We start from the raw sequence: 25,551 nt of genomic DNA, 5'->3' as shown, positions 1-25,551 counted from the left end.
TATGACACTCAAAGTTCACAAGACAAGCATTTACAATGCAACGGTCTCGGCATTGTTAAAGTTAGAGCTATTGGCATTGCTCATGACATTATTTTTGTTTTTAAAACATTTAAAGAAACGGCATTGTTATTTACAATGTCAATCGCTTAATCACTCTCAAATGCGAGACCTATTGCATTTGTACCCACACACAGAGCCACACACACAAATAGAGCCACCCACACACGCAGAGCCACCCACACACAAAGAGCCACACACACAAATAGAGCCACACACACAAATAGAGCCACACACACAAATAGAGCCACACACACACACACAGAGCCACACACAGAGCCACCCACACAGACCCTGAGGGTCCCTGAAGAATTGGAATTCCTTGTCGCTGTGGAAGTGGTGATCTGTGGATATTTAGACTAAAGCTAAGTAGTGTGTACTATGGGTACTGGTAAAGAGTGTGTGGAAAACCAACTGTGTTGGAGTTAACAAAAACTGTAAACACTGATCAGGAGACTACGTCTACCATTTAAGTCCAGATGTGGTTCCCTGCATCTTCACAAAATATCACCAAGGAGCACACGGAACTCGTGAAAGCGCACAAGACATAAGGGTGCATGATGCAATCCCTCGCCTTTGAATATGTGTTTTTTGCTTGCTGTGGCATGAATGCAGCACATCTCTGATTGTGGGGCAGATGACCTACACACACACAGCCTACCTCTCAGACCTTCAAACATGCATGACCAACCTCCTGGGAGCATGCCCACTACAGCGCTATGATCATCCACCTTGTCTACAGTGAGATTTTGTGACACACAAGTGTCACAGTGAGTTTCTGCAATCCCTTATAAGACCGTGTGGGTGATGTCCCTCTTACAATTCATGTTTCAACCTATAAAATGAAAAAAGATAGGCGCAGAGTTCTGAATGCTCGCCTTTAACATAGCTTCCCTGTAAGCTATGCAGGTGCAGTTTACCAATATGCTCATCTATATTGAAGATTAAACAAAAATAGTTGGAGGTTACAGCCCCATAAACTTGCTAAAAAGAGTTAAATACCACCATTCACCTGCACATTCGCATTAGACCAAGCCAACGCCCTATAAAAACCAATGCCAAAGGTGAGCTTTGATGTGTGCACTTTGTCAGTGACGTTCCTCTGAACATCTACATTGGCGCCAACACTGTGAGCCAAGGGTCGAATTGACTGCTCTCCTATGTCTCGCTGGCCTATGGTGACCTTGTCTCACTCGCCTATTGTGACCTTCCCTTTGGCAATGTTATGCATATGGACCATTAAACTGGTGTCTTACAAAAGCTCTGAAGGGTTGGGGTTCCGTTACAGCGACAAGTACCCCTTAGTCACTTACTGTGAAAAGCCACAGTTCACCTAAGCAGGCCAGCAATGCATGCCTACATAAAATCCTACAAGTGGCCTCTATGCAAACTTTCCTCACACTTAATACCGTTGCTGTTCCGAAAAGCGCCTAGAAGCATTTGAATTACGTTGTGTGCGCATTAACATAACAGACTTTCCGGCACACTAGTCACACATCGTGAAAAGCTGGATTGAACTCACCCTGCGATTCCTTCAGCCTCCTCCAACACACCCTGTGCCTGGTGGGGCTGGCGGCGGCCGCCCAGGAGCTGCTCCCACGCCTCAGCTTCCAGTACGGTAAGCCGGCTGCTCTCTAGCGACGAGGACTCGCACAGCACGGCTGGAGCCAAGGACATGGGGGCGACACGGGGCTGGCTGATCCCCGCTTTACACACGCTGTGCCTGGTGGGGCTGGCAGCGGCCGACCAGGAGCTGCTCCCACGCCTCAGCTTCCAGTACGGTAAGCCGGCTGCTCTCTAGCGACGAGGACTCGCACAGCACGGCTGGAGCCAAGGACATGGGGGCGACACGGGGCTGGCTGATCCCCGCTTTACACACGCTGTGCCTGGTGGGGCTGGCAGCGGCCGACCAGGAGCTGCTCCCACGCCTCAGCTTCCAGTACGGTAAGCCGGCTGCTCTCTACCAGTGTTTGTATTAATCAATGAGCGGGCTGGGAGGGGGGTTAGGGTGGGGGGTTACTCCTGCTGAAGCACACTGCCTATGAAATGTAGTGTTTGTCATGCATCCTGCCACTGCTGTGGTATTCTGTGGAATCCGACGCTTCTGTAATGGGATAACTCAGTGGGTTGAAGGCATTGTTCTACAAGTAAACTCATGGCCTTCTTCGGATGTAGGTAAAATAAGTCCCAGCACAGTAGAAGGAAGCCAGGAGGCGCTGGCACTATCTTCTGTGCTATCTGTCACGGTGTGCAGGGTCTCTGGCATGGTGCCACTTTAAAAGATGCGTCTAAAGTGCTTACACTTATATCATCATCGTGGCGTTTGGATGTCTTTCTCCAAAGCAGATGTTGCACGAGCAGTGTTTGTTCTCGGATGATGAAAAACGCTTGTACAAAGAGGCATCGCTAGCGCTGGCACTGCCCCCCTCCTGGGCTCTCTTCCTTGTTGTGACAACTGAAAACCTTGACTTCAAGATGGGGTTCTCACTCTCTTTCCTCTACTTTCTTTTATTTGCTCCCCTGTGAAATGGATCCAAAAAAGAAAATCATTCTTGCTGGAAATGTGGTATTTTAATTCTAAGGTGCAGCATCTGGAATAAAAGGTTAAAAATATGAAAAATAATTAAATAAAGTAACATTGGTAGCAAACTGGTCAGATTGATTTTATTCACACCCAAACACTGGCGTGTTATTTTACTGCAGCGTGTGTTTGCGCAAGAGTGCTTCATTCTTCGAGGCGCTGTGGGCCGTGCCCTGCCATGTTATTTTAATGCAGCGTGTGTTTGCGCGAGAGTGCTTCATTCTTCGAGGCGCTGTGCGCCGTGCCCTGCCGTGTTATTTTAATCCAGCGTGTGTTTGCGTGAGAGCGCTTCATTCTTCGAGGCGCTGTGGGCCATGCCCTGTCGTGTTATTTTAATGCAGCTTGTGTTTGCTCTTAGGTCTTAGAAGCGCTGTGGACCGTGCCCTGCAGTGCTATTTTAATGCAGCTTGTGTTTGCATGAGAGTGCTTAGGTCTTCGAGGCGTTGCTCGTCTTCGCCTCTCTGCTAGCTGGACCTGTCTTTGACCAGGGCTGTGTGCTCCTCGGAGCTCTTCATTGGGAGTGTTTGGCAGTTTGTTTGAGCCGGGGCTGTGATGGATGCTGTAGTTTCTAAGTGTGATGCTGCGCAGGAGCCATGGACAGGAGTCTTGTGCGTCTGCTCTCGACCTTGTCTCCAGCTTTATCTTATTTTACGTTTGATGCAGAGTGGCTCTGTGTTTGTGGGTGGCTCTGTGTGTGTGGGTGGCTCTGTGTGTGTGGGTGGCTCTGTGTGTGTGGGTAGCTTTGTGTGTGTGGGTACAAATGCAATAGGTCTCGCATTTGAGAGTGTCATGAGCAATGCCAATAGCTCTAACTTTAACAATGCCGAGACCATTGCATTGTAAATGCTTGTTTTGACTGATGCTTTAAGCAGGTTAGCAAGTAATCGCTCATGTGCAGTTGTGGGTGCAGTTGGGCTTGTGGAAGGTGGGTCTGTGTACCCAATGCTTCTATTCCTCCTTGTGCACCGAGCCAGTTCCCTTGCCCCTGCTCAGCTAACATCATCCTCAGGAGAAACAGGTAGTCTGGTCAGCAGGGGACTGTCATTGCTTTCGCGCCCACTTCCACTCACTACTTTGCATCAGGAAGACTACAAGGTCAACTATTAACATCTTTAGGTTTAGCAGCACTGCAAGCACATATCTTAATTTAGAAGTGCCTCTCTGTTTCACAAGGCAATACAGTACATGCAAATTACAAAACAGGAGTTATTAACCAGCATTACTCCTTGACTTGGGCTTGACATAGAAGAGTGGTATGGTGTGCTATAATAATTTTAGTGAATACCCAGGTGCACCTGTGTGGGCATAATGTGACAAAGACAAGAGACTACCTGCTGGCTCTCAGGCAATAATAACACACCCCAGAGCGGCCGGCTTTAGGGCAGTGCAATTGGTGCAGCTGCACTGGATGATGACCTGTGAAGGGGACGCTGACCTCAGCAGGGGCGCTGTGTTTAGCACTTTTCTCGATGGTAGTGATCGAATCCAGGGAGGCAGTCATTGGGTGTGGGGGCACCAAACACGATTGTCGCACCGGGCGCTCCCAGTGCTAAAGCCAGCCCTGTAGAGCCATTCATTTTAACCCTGAGAGATCAGCAGCCCCGCCCTGCAGAACTATGATTTGCTCCTAGAGCTTGACAGGCTTGTCAGGAGGCTGACTAAGGCATATCTAATTGGCCAAAATTTGGATCTGTCTCAGTCTCCCCAACTGAGGGGACTGGCTGCCGGAAGACAGCGATTGGATCCAATTGGAGGCCTGCAGCAGGAATTCAATCAGATAGGAATGGGATGTAAATTTAGTAGGCAAAAGGAATCACTGAAAATCAGTAGCTTTGGCAAGTATGTAACTACATGTCATGTTTTACATCTTCATTCAGTCCTGGCTTTGTATCCAACATTGCTTTGTTTGTTGGGACTTTAGAGACCCTGACAGCAGTGCTAATGCAAAATGACAAGCCCAAGAATTGAACATGTTGCCGGCTGGAAAGCAAGACTAGCTGATGGTTTCACACTGGCATGGAGATATTTGACAGCTTTACCTACTTCTCACCCCCTTGCCCCCTTGTACATAATCTGCCTCCTCTCTTCTACCCTATTGTCTCCTGGCACAGCCTGTGAATATGCTGCCTGGAAAATAAAGCACAATCCCCATAGGCATGTAAGCAGAACTCAGATCAATTACTGTGAAGCCTTTGCCACTCTTTTCTTGAGTTGTGTTGAATTCATACGGAAAGAGTAAAAGAAGGAAAACATAAAAGGTCATCGAGGCATGATTTGAACTGGCAATCTGACAATGAGTGTTCCTCCACCATAGTCCCCCACTTTTCCAACTGCACTATGGAAGACACCGGCATTCAGATTTTTTATATATTTATACACCCTCTTTATATCATTGTACATTATTATTATATTATACATTATTTTTATATATTGTATTATATTATTTGTTCATTATTTATTAGATTATTCATTTTTATATACATTGTTTATTCCTTTTAGTTACTGCAATCAGCCGTGAATTGGTTTTATGAATGTGAATAAAAGGCGTGTATTTTATACGCGGACTAACTAATTTTGCTGATGTAATATGGGAGGCATGTATCTTATAACACCGTTCCTATAACTCACAGAGGAAAAATTCAAATGCCCTGATACTGATAGCTTGAGATAAGGGTATACAGCTGTATGTGTAATCCAAAGAAGTATTTATGGACACTGCCTATCCCACAATCGTTGCCCATGAGATTCCTCCGTGAAAAAAAGAGTTAATGATTAACTTTTTTTTTTCACAGCGATTGATAGTGCAATTCTGTAGTGATGTTGGGCGAGGTGTGGCGCAGCAGCCAGAGCAGCTGACTTCGGAGCGCGGGGCTCACGGTTTGATCCCCGGCACCTGGAGCAGCTCAGCGTCTTGTAACTCTGGGCAATAGCTCACTTAGGGGCATATTATCAAGGACGGCGTTAACATTATCGTCGGTTTAGCAGCAGAAAACTGCCGCTAAAGCGGCGATAATGGACTTGATAATATGCCGCAGAGAATTCCCATAGAAGCCCATGTTCACACCAGAACATGGGCTTCTATGGGAATTCCATAGAGCATATTATCAAGGCCATTATCGCCTGTTTAGCGGCAGTTTTCTGCTGCTAAACCGACGATAATGTTAACGCCGTCCTTGATAATATGCCCCTGTTCTCCCCGACGGCCTCCAGTGCCTTAAAACCTTAAGAGGTGATTTGTTCGCGCTTTGCAAATATGGAGTTTATTAACCTGAAAATGCCACTGTTTTAATGAAAAACAATGAACAAACCTCATGAATTTTTGTCATTCTATTAGGACTTCATACAGTGTGAAGTCATGGGCTGCTGCAAACTATTTCATTAAAGTCAACGGAGGTGAATGTGTTTTTGGAAGATAAGGGTTTGTAGGGTGTCTGATCTCAATGAGGCATTTGACATTCCAAGAGGGGGAGCGCACACAGGGAGTGAGGGAGAAAAGGTATATATATAGAGAGAGAGCAATATACATGCACCCCTCTTGAGTACTAGATCATAAATGGTGATAAAAAATAGGGGCATATCAGCAAGGTGAGGCGATAAAATTATCGCCGCTTTTGCGGCCGTTTTCGGCCGAAAAGCGGCGATAATTCTATCGCCTAATTAGCATAGCATAGGAATTCCTAACATAGCATAGCATAGGAATTCCTAACGCCCAGCTTTGCATCTCTAATGAGATGCAAAGTGGGCGTTTCTGACCTGACATGACAGGAGAAATGTCACTAAGCGACATTTCTCCTATCATCAAGCCCCACGCTATGAAGCATAGCGGCAAGAAAAGTAGCGATAACCCCTGTTATCGCTACTTTCCTTACGCCTGCTTCAGGACTGACTTAGCCATGAGATCCTATGGAAGGTGGATATCATGGCTAAGTTTGTGAGTCCCTATCAGCAAGCTAACGCCACACTACGTGAGATTATCACTGGGTTTCCAGCGATAATCTCATGTTAGGCAGTTAGCGTGAGGATTTTTATCGCTTTTGAGATAAGCCTTGCTATTAGCACGCTATCTCTGCGATAAAAATCCACGCTAGCCGGTGATAATTATCCTAGCGCTAAGTGCGCTTAGCGATAATTATCGCCGGTTGTTGCTGATATGCCCCATAGTCCCTTTACATTAGCAGTGGAAAGATATGACTCAGCCAATCAGAACACCGTGACATTGTTTCTGGGTGGGACAAACACAAGAACATGAAGGAAATCCAATAAATCAAGGGGAGACATCTGAGACAGACAACAAAGCTCTTCAATCATATGCAAGGAGCTGACCCAAAGCTCACTGCCAGTATATGTGCTATCTACTGGAAATAATAGGTCTGCCTACAGACAGCCAAAGCTGTATGTAACCGATATTTAAAAACAGAACACGTTGGAAAAGGAGAACTATTCATGTCTGTCATGTGATTCCTTCACAATTCAGCACAAAATAGCAAATGGATTTGGCTGCATACAAACTGTGCAAAACAACCCATGGCCTGCTAATAAATGCAAACATTCGCAGAACAGGATGCCACATGCAAAATATTCATGTTTCACCTCCTTTCTATAAATATCAGAAACCAACGCTTTTCAAAAAGCTTCAACCCGACGCACAGCCAAATTATTTACTTCTGTACTGCAATACACAGACAGACTAAAAGCAATTTCACACCCAACAAAAATAGCTGCACAAACACCGCAAAGAGGCTTGTTATCAGCAGAGAATCCATAAACAGTAATGCTTCTCCACTGACACTTAGCCCTGGATACATAGTATTAGCATAGGAAGCAGCCACATCTCCAAACTGACAGAGGAAGTAATAAAAATGCTACACTACCAATGCATGTATGTAAGTATGTATGGATGTATGTATATGGTACTTCCATAGAGTAAACCTAGCCAAAAGGAAACACAATGCTGCACATTGTCAAAGACAATCATGCAGCCAATGAGTAGGAAGGAGAGAAAGCTAGTTTGTGAATAGTTATTGCACTGTAATGTGATGTTTTTGAAGATGTAATGTTGTTATTGTGTGCTTTTATGGTCAAAAACCTGACCGGATAAAGATGATTTTGATTTATTTTGATGTGATGTTCTTTAAAGAGGTGTGTCTTCAACACTTTCCTAAATTGGATCAGTGTTGGAGTGCTTCTGATGGATATAAGGTTGTTGCTCCACACCCGGGTGCATGAATGGAAAATGCTTGTGTAAGTAGAGGAGGATTGGGACCTGCACCTGGTTCTAGAAACTCAAATCTTGAATATGTTTAATAGATGGTGATTCAAGTTCAATAAGATCTGATTTGCCCATTTGATTTGAGGAGATGGACCTCTTCTGATGCACCTTACAAGTAGAAATTGCTGCTTTATTGGCAGCAAGAGCTAACAATGTGTCTAACCTTCAGATTAGCTGCAGACTCAAATAACCTAATCTTTCTAACATCGCTCTCTATCACCAACACCCAACCCTAACAATTTCTCAACCCTAGCAGCTGTACAACTCCCCCCCCCCTCTTTTTAACATTCAACCCTTTAATATTTGACATCAAGCTCCCTGTGTATTCTTCCTGGCCCCTCCAAACACCCTGTGCAGATAGACTGTTCCTCCCCGCTGCGTGCAACGAGCCACCTCCACACTGTAGGTACCAATACGCCTCTCCTGTTTAGACCACAGATTGCACTACGCCAGATGTTCTATGTTATTGCAAGATGGGCAGAACAGAAGCAATGGGGTTTGCCCAAATACCCCTCCACCATCTAGGCTAGCAAATATCACACTATACAACAAATGATGTGGAGGAATGGATACATTCACAGTAGTCAAAGGGTACATCAAATTACTCCTATTTCATGGTACATAGTCCCATCTCATTTATCTACATCTCAAAGAGCCACATACCACTGTTTATTCCTGGTTGGAACAATTATTAATTTCTTTTTAATTGTTCTCCAAAAAGTCAACATCAAAAACAATACATTAAAGTACATAAATCATCACAGAAAAACACATAAACAATAATTGTTTCCTACCCCCCAAATTTACAATGCAGTGTTCGCTTTCTGATTAACAGCAATCCACTGTGAGGTAATCCTCTACACACTTGAGGTACCAACTGCACCTCTTAACTCTTTTAGTAGCGTGCACATCCATTTTTAGCACAATATTTTTAATTTTGTGGATTCCTCCATTTTTCAACTGTCAGCGCGTTTCAGCCCTTTCATTCAGGCCTCATCAGGACAAGGGTATAAGGAACAACCTAAAGCATAATACTTAAAATCAAAACCACATGTACATTCAAAATACATTTCAGTCACCTACGTATATGCTCAAATATGTGCTGATCACCCAGGCGTGCAAAGGTGCCCATAGAGCAAGACTCAAACAAAATCATTAGAGGGTCAACTTGCGATTAGTCAGAGTGGATCCCTACTTTAAACAATTGACATGTCACCACAACAACATGCCAGTCAAATGGAAACAGGCCTTATTCATACTATGGATCTAAGAGACATGATGAGATTAACACCGTTGGTTGGTCATTTCAGGCGTAATAATCGTGTAGCTTTCCCCATGACTAAGGACGGTAAATTTGTGATGATGAACGATAAAAGACATGTCCAACATTGTTTTTCGAAAAGCTACACTAAAAATGTTATTTATTGTTTCACATGCGCATGTGGTAAAATCTACATTATTATTATATTTTGCATTATATTATTATATTTTATTATATTATTTGTTCATTATTTATTAGATCATTCATTTTTACATACATAGTCTATACCTTTTAGTTACTGCAATCAGCCGTGAATTGGTTTTATTAATGTGAATAAAAGCTTTGCCGGAGGCGTGTGTTTTATACGTGGAATAACACATTTTGCTGATGTAATATGGGAGGCATATTTTTCTTTTGTTGTGTTTTCAATTTGTTACTCTTTAAGTGATGCATAAATACTTTACACATTGCCCCTAAGTTGAGCATGATTGCTTTTGTGCCAAGCTACCAGAGGGTTAAGCACAGGTTAATTTAGTGACTTTGTGGTTCAACCTGACAAGGATTTTGTGAATGTTGTTTGAGAAGGGCTCACACCCTCCTCAACCAACAACCAAGTTTCTCACAAAGGTGCAAAACATATCACCCTTTGGTGCTAAGGAGAGGTAACCATTTGTGGCTCCCTCCATCCCTTAATGGTGTGGTTCTCGTCAGGAGGCCTGTCTGTGTAGCATGAACCTTAGGGGTCCTTGAGAGCTGAAACCCTGAAATAAGCTATGCCTATTCACACACACACATAATTTAACCAATGATGTGTAGAGGTATTTTATGGTCCTACTCAAAGATAGGAGAGGTGTCCGCTACTCCTGCTGCGGTTTCTTAACCTCTTCAGTGCCCATGACGAGATAGTCTCGTCATGGAGCACGGTTGCGCTGTGCCCATGACGAGACTATCTCGTCATGAACCCCGCCCGCTAATGTAACGCCCGGCACAGGGCGGGGAAAGGGCGGGGCACTGAAGGGGTTAGGCACTTAACAGATACAAAGGATTAGTCCATATCCTCAATAATATGAACAATGGCTGGAAAAACCCATGGAGTTTGAGTTGGAGGAGTTTGAGATCGCCAAAAATGTAGGCCCTACACTTACTGCCAATTTGAAGGCTAGTGGACTTCCATTAAGTGGGAGCAAAGTAGTACTAGCGGTCAGAGCAGACTGTATATACTACGGAGGTAATTTACTGCTGGATTGAACTAGAAGCTATGAATGCAGTGAGCCTATTTACAAAATATCTAAAGATTGACTTCCCATGCCAATACGATCTATTTGTGTATGCTAAAGTACTTTTAACTAATTTACTTGACTGAACATTAAAACTTATTTTAGGCAAAGCTCCTACATGTAGTACAAAGGGTATGATTGGGTCCACTTACAATGCCAGGGCAGATGTGGCTAGTACTTGCTACATACACACCGCATCCAGAATGAGATAGCCTCCCACTGACAGAAACTAAAGAATTTTTCACTTACTGGAATTACAAACATATATTGACGATTGAGGCAGTAGTAGTAGTAGTAATACTTCGTTTGGTTGTCGCAAACCAACCAATTATGCACACACAATAGAAATCAAAAATATTGAATTATTAAAATAGTACATAAAACAGCAAGTATAAGATTCGATTCAGAGACATCATCTCAGCCATTAAATAAGATAAAATCTACAACATTATAACTCCATTTTAACATATGATATAACCTGTGCAAAACGCAATCCCAGGTTATGCAGCAGACTAATACATAAGTAACAAACGTCTTAGAGTGATTTTAAAAAGTCAGCAAAACCAAGACGATAGATGCTAAATCAATGGAGTTCCCCCTTAATAACAATCAGTGCAAATGCAGCCATGGATTATGTGCAAATAGCAGAAACTACTAAAGCAATTTCTTCCTAAGTTTCCAGAAATTTTGAAAGGTTAAAATAAGCATGTGAAATATTATGAGAATTAAAAATTATCTGGAAGGATGAGCATGGTCACTAGATTGCTGCTTGTAAAATGTTGCTGTTCTCTTGTACCAAACCGCCTGTAAGAACTTACTCACTGCAAATACAATTGTAGGAGAATTGTTTCTTTTTAAAATTCTAAAGGCTACCAGGTGTCTAATTGGTCTCATGTCTCAGCATATTGGGCGATCCCTTTGCAGCAAAAAACATGATATTCAGGACAGAAAAAGACTATTTGGCCAATTACAATGTCGTTCGGAAAGGCTCTGAGGGACATTTGAGTCGTCCGAATCCGATTCAGAACCTGTCTTTCCGATTGATTCAGAAAGCCTTCTGACAGACTGATTACGATAGCCGGAAACCGTTCGGACTTTCCGCCTCGGATCCAACTCGGTTCCGAACAGCATTCGAAGGAACCGAGTCATTCAGAGCCGACTTGTACAGGTCTATGGACCACGTTTCCGACCGACGTATTACGATGTCGGATTCGGACAGCCTTTCCGAATCGGTCTGTCTGACACGGATAGGCTCTCAGAATCCAACTTTGGAGGCCATTAGCAGGCACCCCCTCATCAGGGGCCTTCCGAATGGGGCCTGTGGACGTACCCATGGGACCCCTCTTCAATACCATGCACAGTGTGGCAGGTATCATGGGGTCCCGCCACACGGTGCACGATTATCCCCACCCACCCCTTTCTTCAATGGGAGCCTGTGTAGTCGGTCAGAACACAGGCTTCCGTTGAAGTCAATGTGAGTCCGACTGGAAGGTGTTCAGAAGCATCGTAATCGGTCGTTCAGACTTCCTAAATCTGATTCGGTCAGAAAGGTTTCCGAGACCGAGTCGGTCAGAATACTTTCTGACCAACATCGTAATGAGGCCCCACATGAGTCTCATTCTCATCCCTCAGGCCACACACTGGGCAAACGCTAGAATCTCAATCCTGGCACCATTTATGTGTAAACAATCCTAATGGGGGAGTCCCAAGTCGAAAATGTACATAAAAACTCTAAGGGAGATGATACTAGATCTAGGAATTGCTCAAAGAACAGAAAGGGCTTAAAGTCTAGAAACATGTTGGTCAGGGAATAATTTGAGATACTTTTTAGATGACCATCATTGATATAAGCCCAACGGCATGTTTTCAATGCAATGAGATCTGCTTTACGAATTGCAGTTGGCTCTGCCCAGAGCCTTTGTAATCACATCTTCCCAGCCAGGCGTAGACAAATTGGACCCTAGGGAGGGTCCTAGCACCCGAGGCTTTTAATAGATCTTCAAGAGATTCCCAGGAGTCTCTTAACTCTGGTGTGACCCAGAGACGGATCCAGTACACTAATGGTTTTAGTGCAGCTAAATCTGCAATTCTTTTTAATCCCAGGTCAAACTATAATAGAGTAAGAGGGAACTAGTTGGAATAGAAACTAACTTCCTGACAAAATTATTTTCAGCTGTGGATAGAGAATGGACAACAGCACAGCCCCACATCTCAGAGCCATGGAGTGCAGCACCGTGTGCCTTGGCACTGTAAACCTCCAGGGCCGGTGAACCTGCAAATGTAGTTGTTTGCTTGTACATTCTGATGATAGCATTTGCTCTGTGCCCAATTGCAAGAGTACTCTTTCTGAGTTGACCTGACCATTTAAAGTTCTCCATAATTTTGGCCCCTAGATAGTCAAAGATGTGTACCCTTTCCTGGGCCTCAGTGCCAACATGAATGAGTGAATTTTTACTCATTCGGTTCCCGAACACAATGTATTTGGTCTTATTTACGTTTAGCTCCTATCCCCTAGACCTACAAAAACCTAAGAATTTGTTGATTAGAAGTTGGAACCCCATAGGCATCTTGTTAAATAAGAAGGGAATCACCGGCAAATAGGAGAATGGGAACCTTTCTGTTATTCAAGAGAGGGAAGTCATTTCTGCAGTTCACCAGAATGACCACAACATCATTCCTGTATAAAGAAAACAATCTTGGAGAAAGAATGCACTCTTGGCGAACACCGCGCTCAAAAGGAATACATTTAGTCAATTCTTGATTTGGACCCCAGCGCACTTGAGCGTATTCTATTTCGTGGAGTTTACTTAAAAGCTGAATACGAGTGAAGGGAGCCCCCATGTTTAACAAAACGCATCATAGGTTAGTGCGTGGGATAAGGTCAAATGCAGCTCTTAGGTCTACAAATGCCGCATAGAGCTTCTGATGTTGTAGTAGAACATATTTCCAGTATAGTATGGAAAATCTAAAAATCTGGTCGGATGTGCTGAAATTTGCCCTGAAACCAGCTTGGAGAGGGGACATAATTTTGTTTAAATCCACCCAGTTTAGCAGTTTCTCTAAAATGTGTCAGGCAAAGATTTTCTATGCGTTATCAATTAGACTAATTGGCCTATAGTTTGAAGGGTTGCATGCGTTACCCTTTTTGAATATTGTTATAATTTCTGCTCCTCTCCAGGATTCTGGTAGTTTGCTCCCTGCCACTATTGCGTTTGATAGTAAATTTAGGTAGGTTGTACAAACTTGGGGATCAGTTTTGCATAGAGCTCCAGGGATTTTGTCTGGGCCTGGTGTCTCAGCGGGTTCTAGAAAATTATTAGCTGTATCTTTAAGGCTAAAGAAGACACTGCACCCAGAAAGAAAAAGCCTCCCCCTAGCAGAAACTAGAAAAATGTTAACTCACTGGAATAACAAACATATATTGACGATTGAGGCAGAACGTATTGCAACATTGTGGTACTGAGATAGTGAGATCATAGAGGTTGTGCAAACACCCACACAGACACAGGCTACAAATGTAAATTGACAGAAAACAAATTATAAAACAGGGCGTTGCCCAACCAAATGAAATGAAATACAACTTTGATTAGCAAAAAAGACCTATCAATTAGAAGAAGAGTTTCCTCATTCTACTGCACAGAGTAAACTCTGAATACTAAATATCTGTTTACTGATGGGTATGGGACCACATTTGCAACAGAATCGGTTATTGGGGAAGTATTTGCTACCATACACATGACTATGCATGGCATGCCTTCAATTGCGCTGTTGCCAGAAGTATTGAAACAAATGCAGGAATAACATGGAGTTATACCTACAGTTGATTTAGGGTTGAATGTGATTGGTAACATAGACATGTCTGCTGAGATAGTTCTTGGTAATAGTAAAAGCAAAGCAGCACTATTGGCTATTCGCCAAAGATATACTACTACTCCACAAGATCAGAAAGAGGTACAGTTGTAGATTATAATATCTCAAGTTTATGACTTTGTGGGGATGGCTACCTTAGGGGTGAGACTACAAACACCCAAATTAAAAACTAGAGTGAAGAGTAAAAATCTACCAAAAGAAAGGAAGCCATAATCACAAATATCCCAAGGGGAGAATACAAAGTTCTGGGGTTAATCGAAAATTAAGCCACACTTTTACTGTAAAGATGAAGAACAGGGAGGATATAACTTGAGAGATAAAAGAGAAATAAGAGCAGAAGAGATCTTTCAATCCTCTGTGCTTTCTCACTCTTCACAGGATCATGGAGATAAGATGGCTGAGTCAAGCAAATGTGCTCATTCTTCCTAAAGACCCGACAAGGGACAAACCTGTAAGCAAGGAGAAGGAGCCGGATGAGAACCGGGACCCTCAAAACCACCTTTCAAGATGAAGAGAGTAGCTGCGGCATGGAAACAAGATGCTTCACAGAAAGGGAGTTCTATTGAGGAACAGAACATGGGCAGTGGCAGTTTTGGAGAGTGCAGTGGAAATAACTATAGCCAACCAGAAGCTCAAACTGCATCTAATCACTCAGGAGGATAATGAATATGTACAAATGAAAATGCCTGATGTGCGTTTAAATGAACTGGATGTAATGGATGTAGCTCAAAAACAAATTGAAGAAAACATTGAACAAACAATCTCAATGAGTTTTTTTAACTCACTTGACCAGATCCTAAAACCAAACACTTGCAGAAGGAGATCGGCCTCTACAATTTATGATAGGGGCTTCATTAGGGGAGGAAGTTGTAATGAGTGCATTTCAGCGCTGGCACCCCAGCAGCTTAAGGACCAGTGTGCCCCAAAGTGAGCAGTACAATTAGCTCCTGCATCATTGCAAGGGAGATAAGAGGGTCTAGAATTTAAAATCGAAAATATACATGTGAAGCCTTTGGGTGACTGAACCACATAAATTGCACAATTAAATGCACTCGTCCTAGCCTTCCAGAAAACTGACAAATCAGTTTCTACCTAAATTGTGTCTGATTCATTACCTTGTGTGCAGTTCATACAATGTTGATTTAAAACATTGGGAGACCATAGATTACTAAGAGTTACAGGGAAAAATTATAAAAGCTACACAACTTTAGACTCATAGAGTTGCCCTTTTCATGCTAAAAACAATTGCAGATGGCCCCATCAAAAACAAGGGCTGGCCCAGAGGTACAGTTGGCCGTCCAATCATCACACAGTAAAAAAAGGCTCTCTGTAGAAGTAGAATTATTTCCTAGAACAAGATTGGATCCCTACATTCAGTATTCCTAAGAAAGGAGAACACTGCATACCAAGTGGGTTTAACCGATTGGACCCATCAAAAGGATATCTTCAAGGTTTAGGCTCTGAACATGCAGGGGTGTCTGCATCCTACTGGAGCGCTACTGTGAGCCATGAATGTCTAAAAAATCTAAACAACCTGTAATACAATGTGAGTTTTGCCCACAAATAAGTCATTCTGCAGTTGTGACACTTCAACCAGCTCCTCTGGAGAAAGCTGAGCATCAGTCAGTAGACAGGTACAAACATATATTAAGTCTCTTTTGCCCATGACCCCCTCCCCCCAGGAAATCCCTGGGTCAGTCATAGCATCTCTCTTTGTCCTGTCGAGTCCAGCTTCATCTGAGACCCATATAATTTACTGAGTGAGCAAAGTCTGCCTAGCTGGGTTTATACAGATGTGTACCTACATTTTGCTTACAACCTATTTGAGATATCATAGGAGTGAATTATTGAGAGGAGTTCAAATAAGAATATGCTACTGACACTGCTACATGCTCTCCCTGGTCCTCTCCCTGGTCACCCAATAAAGGCTGGAAACCTCCTTGTTTAAAGAGTACTGCCCTTCTATATTCGCTGCTCCACTATTTTCTGTTCTTTCAAGGTGAAGAATCCATAATTGATGCAGCTTTTGACTTCCTGGCAAGCAGTCTTACTGTACATCTGGTACTGTACAGATCAATGGAAACCATTGTAGGTGGATGTAGTTTAGCTGCTCTGGTGGGTCATTAATGCCAATGGGGAGGTATTTTTCCATGTAACTACAGGCAGAAAGCCCAGCAAACCCTGCTTTTGTGGACCAGAAACAGTCAAATTGGCACTGCGAATCGGCGGTTGGGATGGGTAGGGGAGAACTTGTAGTACTTGTAGCGATTCAATGACTAAACCCCCCATTGCGTGCAAGTTCTCTCCCCCTTTTCGTTCTCGGCCAGATTGTGTAAACCACCCTTTTCCATCACATCATTCAGAAGGACAATAGTTTTAAGGTGCTTTATTATTTCAAAAACATGGATCATCCATTTCACAACTTACTGGTTGGTCATTCGAAAACCCATGTTTTCTTGTTATACAACACATTTGTTAGTAGCTTTGTCTCTTTTTGTTTTCGCTTTCATTTCTGGCTGACAACACTAACCTTGCGCGATGACCCCTTCTGCAGGTATCTCAGTGTTTTGTGGTTCTATGCTTCCCTTGCTACCGACCTTGTGGGGGGCAGTCAGATCCAGCTCGGGCTCCAAGTGCCATTCTGCTTGCTCTGGACCCTTGCTGACCACTCGCCTGCTCACCGTGCCCCTGCCTTGTGGCATCCCAAGGACACTGTCTGAGCAACCCTTCTCTTCTGGCTGCTTTTGAGTTCTGTCGCATGCTCCCCCACATCCCTGCTGTGAGGCATCAAGAGGACACTGTTTGAGCAGCTCTTCTACCTAGGTTACTCTTGTCTGTGGGCACCTTTCCGTGCTACCTCCGCCTTACCTTCTTCCCCTATTCTTATGTCTGCAACTACTGTAATTTTTTGGTGTGGGTGGGTGGGTTCCAAGGCAAGGTCAGTTGTAAACAAAGGGAGGTCCATGCCTACCTTTTGACCTTTTTTTGCCCTGCCCTCACCCCAATTGGGGGGGTTTTCACATTCGAATCCCACTCCCAATCATTGCACGACACTTTTCGTGGGCTCTCTCCCTCGCATCCCTTGTGTGTGTTCCCGCCAGTTGGAGGGGGTGCCCGTGGTCCCCTATCTGGTCCAGCTTCCCCTCCCCAGTCCCGGCAACTTCCTGACCTTCGCCCCAGTCATGTGTCACACTCCACCTCAATTCTCATTTTCATTGTAGAACTCATTGGCACACCAGAGCACCAACAGAGACTCATTTCGCTGCAGCTATCACCAAAGTCAGACAGCCACCATCTTGACTTCCTTCCCAAGTTTCATCGAAGTGTGGATACTTTGTACATAATTCGTTGGTTCCCCCTTTGAACTTGGTCATCTCCGGTGACCCTGATGTGTGAGCGTGCCCTATGACACATGATGGGGAGCTTGAATCATGAATCAGGGGATAGCTTTATGAGGCTCTGCTCCTCCTCGCTCATACTGAGCTTGAGTACTGATGCTAGAGCATGCTGATATCTGCCCACAATCTGCTGCTGAGTGTCCTCTGTGAGCTGACCTGTCACCACGCTTCTCTCTCTGACCCAGCCAGCACTGCTAGCTTTATTCCTCACACGCCTTTCACATACCTCTCAGACATGCCCTCTATCCCCCTCATCTCCTTGCGGGTCGGCAGTGGGTGCTCTGTGGATTCCTATGCCCCCCCATTCCCATAGCACACAGGACATCTGACACCCTCCATGATGCGCTGCTGCCACTGCACACAATGGTACCCTACACAGCATTAACACAACCTGGATACACAGTGAATGAACAGAGCCTTTGTGCTGACTAATACCTTAATTGTTTACTTTTTCAAAGCAGACGTTTGCTGGCCATACACTGATTTCTAATTACAGAGCTACACGAAGGGGTAAATGGGAGCCAATATTCGGCATCGCCCATTGAAAGCATTTGCTAAAGTTCTCTTTTGTCTTTATTTTATGGGTCTGACTCGAATGTGCGCATGCATACAAAGAGCATTACTCTATGCCTCCGCTGCCCGCTTTAGCACGTTAACACCAAACTTAATGGCTTTGTCAATGATTGTTGTTGGCCAAAGGAAAAACTGTCCTGTTTTGGAGACCATACAGCTTTGTTTATGCGCATATTATCAAGCAGTAATTACCAATATCACAACGGATTGGAGCTGATCAATATATTGTTACCAGTGCCATTGCAGCCCTCCACTATGTTCTACAAACTACTTGGATAAACCTCATATGGTAAATAACAAGATGTTTACTTGCTACGCAGCACAACTGTTCCCTAAGCGTGTGGCACTTTTTGAGAACCATAATGGAAATCCCTCTGATGCTGTAACTTATTCTTAGATCTCCCTAATTTATAGTGAAACTCAACAGCCATTGCATGGGTCAAATGGTTGCTGTCAGTTTGAAGGTGATTTGTTCATGTGGGCTCACTGCAGAGTAAGGACTTACCTCTGCATGTTGACTGGGGCTGAGCTGCCTCTTGCAGTGGTTGCACTTCAGACACATGGGGTGGTAGTCCTTTCCCAGTGACCGCTTCCTCTCCGCTGTTAAAAGTACAAAACAGTTGTCATACTCTGTACAATTAACAAGGTTAACTTGGGATCAGTAAAAATAATAAATATTACAATCAATTTGAATTTAACATTTGACCAAAGGCTCTTGCTTGTATTATTAGAATTTTTTTTTAGAGACAGGGTAGAAAACCTTTTTTTATTTTGTTAGTATATAGAATTGTATTGTGATAACAGTGAATAAATAACAGGTATGTTTTCACTGAGGAGTTCTGAGTAACATCAAGTAGATGATAGCGAAGCTCCAGTGGTCTATGATGTCGGTCAGAACCTCTCGGAGATAAAAAAAAATCCCATTTATTGACTTTTTACCCATCCATGATTTTATGTTATGTATGGCCCTATCATCTGCTCCTGCTTTCAAACGTTACACAGAGGCAGAGGAGTAATGAGCGAGCTGCACATAACATGGACTCCCCTCACAAAGATGAGCTATTTATATGGGAAATGACGAAGGAATATCAGAATGGCGGACTTGTGTGGTGACTTTGGAAATTAGCTTGGAGGAGCACAGGAACACGTATGGCAAATACATTTGTAGGTTTGATGGGGGTTTAGCAGTGGTGCTCCTGTATGGGCCCCAGGCCCTGCTCTCCGGGGTTGCTGCACCGCTCTGCTTCCTCTCCGTTTTGCTGAGCGCTTTCTGCTGCTTTTCCCTCGTTTTTGGTGTTTTCTGCTCCCCCCGTGTTTCTGAGTGCTCTCTCCTGTTTTTGTCTTGTTTTTTACTGCTTTCTCTGTCCTTCACCCATTTTTCTGAGTGCTTTCTACTGCTTTTTCCTTGTTTTTCACTGCTTCTCCTTGTTTTTTTCCTCATTTTCCACTCCCGCCTGCTGCCCGTTTTTCTGCCTCCCACCTAGCCCCACCCACCACCTCCAGCACCCCTGCCTCATCCCAGGACCTACTTAATGGAGTCACCAGCATGAGGCCACAGGCGTAGCTCTAGTGCTACCGCACACCTCTCTGCTCCCTCCTCGTTTTTTGGAAAGCTTTCTCCTGCTTTTGCTTTGTTTTTTACGGCTTTCTCCTTTCTTTACCCCCACTTTTCTGTGTGTTTTCTCCAGTTTTTGCCTCATTCTTTACTGTTTTCTCCTTCCTCTCCTCCACTTTTCTGAGTGCTTTCTGCTGCTTTTGCCTTGTTTTTCACTGATTTCTCCATGAAGCAGTCCACATCTCCAGCACCTTGGGACCCTCCCTGGTGGTTTGCAGCGCTTTATAAATCCTTATTGATTGATTGATTAATTGATTGATTTATTTGATGTACAGTCATAGAGCAGGGGCTTCTAAGAAAGTATAGAAATATGTATTCATTTATTTATTTAATAATTTGCTAAGAGCACTGCCTCCAACAAAGGTTTGCTGATAGCTGCTATCGAGAAAGACAATCCATCTGATCATACTATCGGGGACATTTCAAAGGACAGAACATGAGAAGGCTTGTTTCAGGTTGTGCAAGAGATGATTGCTCCTTAGTTCCTGTCAGACCCCATTCAGGAGGTCATGGAGCAGGCAGAGGCTAATGGGCCACCACTGTGTGGGTTGAGGCCTTTCACCACTGCGGTCTCGGGCCCACCCTTTTATGGCTGTGCAAACTGAGTTAAGTACATCATACTTTACTCTGACTGGTAGCGAGGGCCAGCAGTCACAGGTGTCTCAAGGAGGTTAGTGTGGGGGTAATTAGGCTCCATAATCAACACCACCCTCCCAGCAGCGCAATAAGATCAATGTCCTGCCCAGGTCTTCTCCTTGTATAAAAGACAAGTACTCTGTATTAGTCTTTATGCTTCCGGGGGCCCTTACAGGCTAGCTCAGCTACCCTCCACCAGTCCCTCACCCGACCACTCACCTAGGGGTTTAAATGCCTTTTTTCCACTGCAGCATATTTCTTTAGTTTTATACCTTCATGTTTTGACTCAATGTACTGTTACTACAGGTATGCTTGTAAAGATGTTCATTATACGCTGGTATTTTTACCTGGTTCCGAAATCATGTGCTCATTGAAATTGGGTTACATACAAATCTCAATGAATCGATTTTGCAAATTGAAAGACAGGGCATTTTATTATTTCAACCAGGCCTAAGTACCCATTTAATTTCATTAATTTTGGAGCTTGTTCGAAACAGACTTTGTTCATCACAGACTACATATTTAATTATGTTTTTTAGTGGTGTTTTGATTATGTATAGCATGGACAAAAGCCAGAGAGTGGCAGAGCGCTACGTAGAGATTACAAGGTAGGCAACAACCCAAGATCATGGGGGCATATTTACAATAACTGGCGCATCCCTGCATTACAGCAGGGATGCTCCAGTTATTGTGCGCCACAGCTCCGCCACCATGGATGCGCCGCACCATGGGGCAAAAACTGCACAGATGCGTGACGCATCTGTGCCGTAAAAGTGGCGCATTGCTGGAGTTGCGTCGCAAGCGCGACGCAGCTCCAGCAATGATCTGCGGGGTCCTATCTTGTTAATGCTGCGTCAATCCTTACGCCTGCTTCAGGCAGGCGCAGGGTTTTGACGCAGCATGGGCCTAAAAGTGACTGAGTGAAATCTTGTAGATTTCACTCAGCCACTTTTAGGAGGCGTTCCTGCACCGGAACACCCCCCCTGCGCAGGAACGCCTACATATGGCGCAGGGCTTTGCAACGTGATGCATCTCCCAGATGCGTCACGTTGTAAGTACCCCGCACCATGACGCAGGATTTGCGCCGCAACGGCGGCGTAAATGAGGCGCAAGTGGCTTGTAAATCTGCCCCATGGTATTTTAAAGGAAGCGTACTGGCACAAGCAGAGGTTAATGATGTTTCAAATAACACCCATGGGCATCCATAGTGGGAGTAAGGGGGGGCACTAGACCCCCCATCACTCGGGTCACTCACTGGCTGCCTGGCAGGGGCAGGCAGCAGCCTGGTCGATTTACAAAGTGCAGTGCAGCATAACACTACGGCCACCGCCTACTATAGTGTTATGCTGCACTAGCCTAATAGTATGGGCAGCACCATTGTGCCAAAAACAGTCTGGGATAGACTGGGTCATGGCCTGTGAGTGGGTGCTCCTAGAGGCAAGCAGCTACCAGTGCTAGCCTTCTGTCTGAAATTAGTAGCTGAGCACTGCGCTGCCAATTATACTCTCATCGGTAGTAGCATAGCTCTCACCTACCAATGACAGTACGACCACCATCCGCCATTTCAGTCTGGCAGCACTGTCAAGCCACCTCACGTGTCTCGAATCAGACCAATCATGGTCCATCCTTCACTCCATCACCTGAGTTGCCTACCCACGGCCCAGCCATAGCCCCAGCATAGTGCTAAAGCTCACCCGTCATGCCTCAGAAGGAGGAGTTCAGAGCAAAAAGTAAGACTCAGCGTGTGTTGTTTGCTGCAGCAGCACTCGGCACAACAGGCCCTTGTTCACTCACTGGCTCAATGGCTCCTAGCGCATTTTGGCCCCCGACCGACCTACTGCATAGACTCCTGGCTGTGTATCATAGTTTTTCTGCCTCAGGCATTTGCTGGGCAGTTTAGAAACGATATACCCTGTGCAGTGCTATTTAGGAAAAAACAAGGCGAAGTAGTGAAAAATGAGGGAAAGCAAGCACTCAGAAAAACGGGTGAAGGAAAAAGAAACCAGCAAAAAGTAAGAAAAAAGTAGGAGAAACTACTCAGAAAAATCGGGGAAGAGGAAGGAGCGTACAGAAAGAAAAGAGGCAAAATAATGAGAAAATACTCAGAAATAAAGAAGGTAAGGAAGGAGAACCCACTAAAAAACGGGGCAAAAGCAGGAGAAAGCGCTCAGAAAAACAGGCAGAGAGGGCAGAAAAAGCAGTAAAAAACAGGGCAAAAGCAGAAGATAGCGCTCAGAAAACCGGGCGAAAAGTACGAAAAAAGCAGTATAAAACAAGGCAAAAGCAGGAGAAAGCACTCCGAAAAACAGGGGGAGAGGAAGGAGAAACCACTAAAAAAACGGGGCAAAAGCAGGAGAAAGCGCTCAGAAAAGTGGGGGGAGAGGAAGGAAAAAGCAGTAAAAAGCAAGGCAAAAGCGGGAAAAAGCACTCAGAAAAACAGGGGCATGGAAGGAGAGGGCAGAAAAAAAGGAGGTGAAAGCATGGGAAAGCACTCTGAAAAATGGAGGAGAGGAAGGAGAAAGCACTAAAAAAACAGGGCAAAAGCAGGAGAAAGCACTCAGAAAAACTGGGGGAGAGGAAGGAAAAAGCAGGAAAAACAAGGAAAAAGCACTCAGAAAAACAGGTGGAGCAGAAGCAGAGCACTGAAAAAACCGAGGCAAAAGCATGAGAAACCACTCAAAAAACATAGGGGAGAGAATGGAGAAGGCAGTAAAAAAAACACGGTAAAAACAGGAGAAAGCACTCAGAACTATGGGGGGAGAGGAAAGAAAAACAGTAAAAACAAGGCAAAAGCAGGAGAAAGCACTCAGAAAAACAGGAGGAGCAGAAGGAGAAAGCAGAAAAAAACGAGGTAAAAACATGAGAAAGCACTCAGAAATATAGAGGAGAGGAAGTAGAAAGCAGTAAAAAAACGAGGTAAAAGCAGAAGAAAGCTGTGGGTTTATATCTTGTGCCACCATGGGGGGTTATATTATTTTCTGGTGTTGTGGGGTTATATCTGGTGATATGGGATTATATCTGGTGAATGAAGTGGGTGCCATCCAGTGCCAAGGCAAGTGATGTGGGTTTATAGCTGGAACACCCATGTCCCCGCTCTTAGATTTCCTAAATTAAGTGTAAGGGTTGTTAACTCCATAGTGATGAAATGCTCCTTCCACCTATGCCCGCCCTACCCTCAGCCTCATAGGAAATTACTCCATGAATGATGAGGCGAGTGGGAGGGTTTACCCACAGTACTTAGTCATCTGTAAATGGACCACCTCGTATTTGTCTTCATCACAAAAGGACACATTTTTATAGCAACCTTTTGTGTAATTGTTGGGAAAGGTGATGACCAGACAGCTGACACAGTGTTCTACCTTTTTATGTAGTTGACTCAACCGTGGATCGGGCTGTTTCTTTTGTTTAAAGAATTGACGATTTTAGAATTGGTTAAATATGGCGAATTCATTTTTAAATAACAAAAGCACTTTACCTGTAGGGATTCTGTGATTTCTGATTTTAAAATTGGTTCTAAAGATGGCAAAATAGTTTCAAATTAACAAAAGCACATTGTCTGTTGTAATTTTGAACTGTTGGGGTATCAGCGCTGGGCATGTGGGAAGCATATAGGAAAGGGGAATTGTTGGCATATTAGTTCCATAGAGTCTAACCAGAACTGATCAAACGGCAATCCAACAAAACCCCCATTCAATTGACAATCACCGCCAGTCCCCAACCTAATTATGAGGACTTTGCTGCCTTCTTCCTCGAACAATCCAACAAAATTGAATCTGATCTAAAGTCTGCCTTGCTCGAATTATCATCCTTAGCAGACTTTCACCTAACTCCACGGTTACTTACCTCTCTCCTAAAAACAATGTGAATTGGAATCAATTCTCTACCTTCAAGGACACTTCCGTTCTCAACATTCTTTCTACCCTGAAACCCTCGAATCACTTCAACTATCCCCTTCCCTCATATTTCTTTAAAGAAATGATAAGGCCTCTAGTTCTGCTCTGGACCAAGATCGTTAATGCCTCCCTACTTCAAGGTGAGATCCCTTACTGCCAAAGTCGGGGCTCGTTCTCCCCATTCTAAAAAAACCTACGACGGACCCTGAGGATCTGAATAACTTCTGGCCAATCACTAACACCCCTACTCTGGCAAAGCTCATTGAGAAATGTGTACAGGTACAACTATGTAACCAGATTGAGGAATTCCAGCTACTAGACCGATTTCAATCGGACTTCTGTCAAGGCCACAGCACTGAAACAGCCATCACGCACATAGTTGATGACGCGCTTAACCTACTTGACCAGAACGAATCCTGCCTATTAATCCTACTCGACCTCTCATCAGCCTTCGATATGGTCAAACATGACAATCTCCTGAGCCTTCTGGAACATAGGATGGGGCTGTCTGGCACAGAACTAAAATGGTTCGCCTCCTTTCTCCACAATAGAACAAAGAGAATTAAATCCAACCAATCCCTCTCCCATCCCAGTCCCTGCACCCTGGGGTTGCCCAAGGCTCCTCGCTTTCACCTACACTTTTTAACCTACTCATTGAACCCCTCACCGAAATCCTCAGAGCATCTAACATCCAATACCGCATGTATGCAGGCAACACCCAGCTGTACATGAAAATCTCATCGCCTGACAATATCAAGGCACTCAACGGAACCTTACACAAAACCCTTTACTGGCTTACCTTCAACCATCTCAAACTAAACACCCTCAAAATGGAATTCTTCCTTATTTCCCTGCCCAAGCAAGCACCCATCATTGAGGAATACATGAAAAATCTGACTGCTCTTAATTGCACACCACATATCATAGACTTTACGAAATCCCTGGGTATAGTGCTGGATAGGAACTTGAGCATGCAGGATCACATTAGTGCTTCTACCAAATGAGCAAACTTCAAACTGAGCATCCTAAGGAAACTAAAACCTTTCCTTCCCCCTGATGACCTCAAGTCCGCAGTACAAGCATTAGTCATCTCACGATTGGAATATGGCAGTGCAACACTC

At 44.2% G+C, this 25,551-nt stretch overlaps 1 protein-coding gene and 1 long non-coding RNA gene across 3 annotated transcripts in view; one reads left to right on the top strand and one right to left on the bottom strand.

Moving 5' to 3' along the window:
• The window catches only part of LOC146861952 (cysteine-rich protein 1-like), a 360,851-nt gene that overhangs the window by 213,235 nt on the left and 122,065 nt on the right, over positions 1 to 25,551 (bottom strand). Inside the window, exon 2 of one of the 2 annotated variants that reach the window (XM_085641115.1) lies at positions 18,792 to 18,886. In XM_085641115.1, the coding sequence (XP_085497241.1) occupies positions 18,792 to 18,886 (95 nt within the window). Of the gene's footprint in view, positions 1 to 1,579; positions 2,016 to 18,791; positions 18,887 to 25,551 lie in introns of those variants that run through there. The other variant, XM_085641114.1, reaches the window with a different exon arrangement.
• On the top strand, positions 1,862 to 18,981 carry LOC146861953 (uncharacterized). Its single transcript, XR_014978072.1, has 2 exons — positions 1,862 to 2,001; positions 14,694 to 18,981. It is a non-coding gene; the product is annotated as an uncharacterized LOC146861953 (long non-coding RNA).

This window comes from Triturus cristatus, chromosome 2_2 (genome assembly GCF_964204655.1).
Source record: "Triturus cristatus chromosome 2_2, aTriCri1.1, whole genome shotgun sequence".
Lineage (NCBI taxonomy): Eukaryota > Metazoa > Chordata > Amphibia > Caudata > Salamandridae > Triturus > Triturus cristatus.
Note: the sequence above shows the minus strand (reverse complement) of the source record. Positions and strands in the feature narration are given on the sequence as shown.